Source organism: Choristoneura fumiferana, chromosome 24, assembly GCF_025370935.1.
Source record: "Choristoneura fumiferana chromosome 24, NRCan_CFum_1, whole genome shotgun sequence".
NCBI lineage: Eukaryota > Metazoa > Arthropoda > Insecta > Lepidoptera > Tortricidae > Choristoneura > Choristoneura fumiferana.
In genome coordinates, this window is record NC_133495.1 from 2,294,865 (window position 1) to 2,299,835 (window position 4,971).

Below are 4,971 nucleotides of genomic sequence, written 5' to 3' on the forward strand. Positions count from 1 at the left end.
GTCTTAGGAGGTTATTGCGTTTCAAATTATACATATACCCTTGTGACTCAGTAGAGTAGGGTCCTATTGGCAAGTTTTGGATACGGAACCCTAAGTATACTAATTTTTAATGTTGGATTTAGTTTCAGATCCCGATGCAGTTGAATTGCAAAATTAGTGAAGGATTTTCTTCGACAAAGAGTTTCGAACCAATCAGAGTTACAATTTCGTCAAATCTAGCAATACATATGGCGCTATTGCTGCAGATTCTGACTCTAATAATTTCTTATACAATAGTTTTTCTTCAGTTCAATCAAGTGGTGTGAAAAATGAATTACTTACCTACTCCTCATTATAAATCTCACGTCTGATTAAAAAATCCAATTTATGAAAAGTGTAAACAAAAACGCCATTAACCAGACCTCAAACATTTTAGTGATGTGAAAACCGAGAACCTATTGCAAAATAACTAATCTTATCAGTAAATCGATTACTTATAATTGAATAGATCATAGTATTTTGTCTATTTTATTATTTACAGTACTTGATTTAATTCTTTAGACTGTTTATTTAATTACAAAAGCAGTAACTATTTTTAATTTTAAGGTAGAAGTAAGTAAATAAATAAAAATGGGTATGATTTTATCGATCACCTAATGAAATGCATTTTTGGTCACCTAATAAATAATATTTGTTCCTAAAATAGTAGATCTGTCACCTAAATTGAATCACAAAATAAAATTAAAACGGTTACCTAAATATTAATTAAAAATTATCCCTCTGTCCCTTGTCCCTTTTTCTAGCCTTATAAGTTTCGTATTAATATGATGGTGATGATGATGGATGGTTTTTTTTTAATTTGCCGCGGTTTCTCGTGGTCAGCTTTCGCGGGCCAGAGTCTAACCCCAAACCAACTGATCAAATGCTCCGGTTTATTTGGCTATGTTTTGGCTACGCGCTTCTACAACATTTTCAGCAGCTCAAGTTATTTAGACCACCTCCTTTGTGTTTGTCTGTCAATTCATCTTCGAATTATAATGTCATGTGAATCGAACGTTTCGTAACTAAAGGTGTAGCCGCATTAACTGAGCGGTCGCGATGAATGCGCAGTTTTACTCCCCACTGAGTCTATAGCGGGTAGGGTACCTCGCCCCCGCCACCACGTCTCATTCCTAGGGAGGAAGAGGAATAAAAGGTTGTCGGACTAGAGATGAAAACGCAATTTTCCACTCGGCCACCTACTCATGAAAATTAAACTTTCCGAACAGCAGGGCTACTACGAAACTTGAAACTCGAAGTTTGTGTCGTGCGGTCCCTCTGACACTTATACTATTTAATACGAGAGCGACACGAACTTCGAGTTAAGAGTTTCGTAGTAGCCCTGCAGGAGAGATGAAAAGAATAATGTCACCTTGTAGAGAATTTTTTGAGAAAATGATATCAATTTCAGCTTGGTAGGTACCTCCATGCGTTCCTGAGAAAAGGGTCTTTATGGTCTTAATAGACGGACGGACACAAAGTAATCTTAAAGGAATTCCGTTTTTGCCGACTGAGGTACAGAACTCTAAAAATAAATACTATGTAATTTGAATATTATTTTATTTGTCTATCTAACTATTAACATGTCAGTTGCTTACATAGTAATTACATTTTATCTTAAATACAATGAACTGCAGTCTGAGGCAGCGGCGCCGGCGCAGTGGAAGCGCTAATTTCTTGGCTCTGCAATAGGTACAAAAATAAGGTCAGAAAATTATCAGATCGTCGGTCGTTTTCTTGTACAATAGAGAAGCTTCACGAAAGTTAGCTAAGTTGTTAACCTTTTGAACGCCACAGTCGGCAAAACGCGACTGAAAATCGTGCCATAAGCGCCATGTCGGCATATCGTGGCGCATATGGAACGATTTTCAGTTTATTTTTGTCGCCTGTGGCCGACCGTGGCGTTCAAATGGGACGGAGAACTGAGGAAATACGTACCGCTTGACTAATATCCTCGGGATCAGTAATATCCAGCGCGCGAATAAGCCGCGGAAGACGTGGGGTTATTTCCTCTCTCAATACCACGGGGCCAGGGGGAGATGTTAAAGATAGAGTTACCATGGGGAAAGAAGGTGACGCGAGGATAGAAGGCTGCATGGGGAGAGATGGTGCGAGGATAGCAGGTGAAGCTAGTATAGGCTGAGTAGTAGAGTGAGGCTCTATGACAGTAGTGGAGGTTATGGGTATCGCAGGAGCCAGAGACGGCTCTGGAGATGCTGATAGTACGGAATTTGAAGATTTCGTAGTGGACAAAATAAGCTCTTGTTCAAAGTCAATGGGAGGCAAAGCGCGACGGCGTCGCACCCGACGACGACGCTTCTTGGCCGACGGCCATTCGTTGCCAGCACCGTCTGTCTCATCTTCCCCACCGTCCCTTTCATTCTCCTGCCTAAATTCTCCTTCCACTTTTTGTAATAGCGCGAGAGCGCGGCGCTTAACGCGCTGAAGTTCGTCATCCTGTGAAGGTGGCTTTGTGATGGGGGCTGATGAAGTTGTAGGTTGAACTGACGGGGGCTGAAAGACCGCTGGCGAAAATATTGGTCGCGAACATGGTAGTAATGGCTCAGGAGGGGGAAGTAAGGGCTTCGCTTTTGACACAACACTAAGGTCCTGTGCCGGTTTTGGTTTTGACACAAAAGTCAGCTCCTGTGTCGGCTTTGATTGTGCCACAGGAGCAAGCGTTGCAGGCTCAGCTTCTACGGTATTAGTCTTGCGTCGTTTCTTGGGCTTTGGTGGGGAGGCGATTGGCGCGCGCTCGCCTTTGAAACTGAATACCCGCTGCCATTCGTGCTCGACTCGTACCACGCTGTAACACAAAAAGGCTGATTAATTGAAGTGATCCTTGAAATCTCACTAATTATTATAAATGCGAAAGTTTGTATTCTGTTCGATTTAGATGAAATTCGGTATACAGATACAGGTAGTTTGAGTCCTGGGGAAAGACATTAGATAGGTTTTATCCTGGAAAATTTCACAATTCCTGCGGGATAGCGCTAAAAGTAATCTACGCGGACGGATTCGCAGTTCGGAGTTCATAAAGCTCTCTCAAGAAAATATCAATGCAGATGTATGTATGTACGTACAGTCAACCATTTATACATGACCCACGGTAGTAGAACAGTTTCACAGTCCTCAGTCAAGTAATGCGATGACACTATGACTTTTTCTACGAAAAGGTTCCACAGTGGGTCACGAGTCAGTTGGTTTTAATGTGGTATGAATGAACTAAAAACAGTTACTTTGCTCAACTACGACCTTATAATAGCTACGTCTATGAAACAAATGTGTGTTCATGCAGCTCCTCCACCTCCACAGTGTAAGAAGGATTATTTAGGGGGGGAGGGGTCAGGCGGTATGTGATACAGGAACAAAATAATTACAATTCGCGTGATAAGGGGAGGGTTGCTAAAATGGTGTGCCGGACTTATGGATGGCCCCTTCCGGCTGATGATGATGACGGACAGCCAGTATAAGTCTAAGTAGTAAGGTATGGGCTTGTTCAATGGAGGTGTAAATGTAATTCTAAGTCAACCACTTTCAGAAGAAGCAATGCTGATTTACAGGTTCATTAGACAGGCCTTTGCATTCAGAGACGTGGCTTCAGTGCAAGGGATAGCGTAAAATTTTTAGTGTGGTGTATATAACTGTGGCTCCCCATTAGGCTGACATAGTCACATTTGGTGTGATAAAGCCTCGTTAAAATACTAGATAAAAAAATATATAAGTCATCACAAAGAGCTCACCGCAGCGCGTCGCCTGGTCGCAACAGCCGCAGCGGCTCGTCCGGCGGCAGCGTGTGGCTGTCACACAGCAAGCAGAAGCGCTCGCGCAGCGCCGCCGCGCGCCGCAGCCGCCGCGCCAGCCAACGCACGGTGCGAGTGCCCCGTGGCTACAAACATGAAGGAACTCGAGTTAAAAAAATCTAAAAAAAAGAAGTTTTGTGGTCTAACTTTAAGTTAGGTTAGGGTACCAGTGAGATACACCTTTGGCCTCATCTGCACTTAAGTCATCAGGAGTCAATCACGGTAAGTTTTTGTTTTTTTTAAGGCAGCTGGTTTTTTTTTAAATTTCAATTTCATACTTTGATATTGGTGTGACAATACCTTTTCAAGTTTTCAACATCAACAATGTATAGATCCGCATGGAAGGTTCAATGCCAGTGATATATATATCTCATACATAACAAAGATAGCATTTTACAAGTTCCAGTTAATATAAAAAACTTTTCTTTCTGTGAAACATCCATATATGTATACTAATATTATAAATGCGAAAGTGTGTGTGTTTGTATGTTTGCATGTTTGTCGGTCTTTCACGTCGAAACGGAGCGACGGATCGACGTGATTTTTAGCATAGAGATAGTTTAAGGGCCTGAGAGTGACATAGTCTACTTTTTATCCCAGAAAAAATCCACAGTTCTTCTTGTATGTATTAATCTTGTTCTGAGAGGAGGCCTGTGCCCAGCAGTGGGACGTATATAGGCTGGGATGGAAGCCGCAAAAGCTAGTATTTAAATAAATATTTTGCAAGTTTCCAAGGAAGATTTTTAATTTCATTATTTAATTTAAATAGAAAATAAACTTACCTTTGGTACCCATAGGAGACAAGATGCTTGTTCCTGGAAATATTCACTTAAATCCACAGTGATGCGGAATGCAGCAACATTAGACTCTGGGTCAATAACCCCATCCTCGTCAGACACCACTTCTTCTGTAAACAAGTTAAAGTAGGGTAACTTTCATACTTCATATTCACAAGTAGCAATAAATACAATACTAAAAGATAATGATTGTTCTACACTCATATTATTGATGAGATATTCAAGACATCCACTGTTGGACATAGGAGTAGGCCTCCCCCATAGACCTCCAGTTGCCTCGGTTGGAAGGGGCTAGCATCCACCGTGAACCCGTGATTTTAACCAGGTCATCCATCCCTCTCATCTCGCTTGCC

The 4,971-nt window shown here is 41.6% G+C and overlaps 1 protein-coding gene and 1 long non-coding RNA gene across 2 annotated transcripts in view; both read right to left on the reverse strand.

The window, feature by feature from the left end:
- The window catches only part of LOC141441833 (uncharacterized), a 29,665-nt gene that overhangs the window by 21,410 nt on the left and 3,284 nt on the right, over positions 1 to 4,971 (reverse strand). The window lies entirely within an intron of this gene.
- LOC141441544 (uncharacterized) lies at positions 1,562 to 4,728 on the reverse strand (the record flags this gene model as incomplete). Its single annotated transcript, XM_074106311.1, is given in 4 exon segments — positions 1,562 to 1,701; positions 1,957 to 2,824; positions 3,762 to 3,907; positions 4,604 to 4,728. Coding segments are annotated over 4 exon segments (1,205 nt in total), but the record flags the coding sequence as incomplete, so codon positions are not given.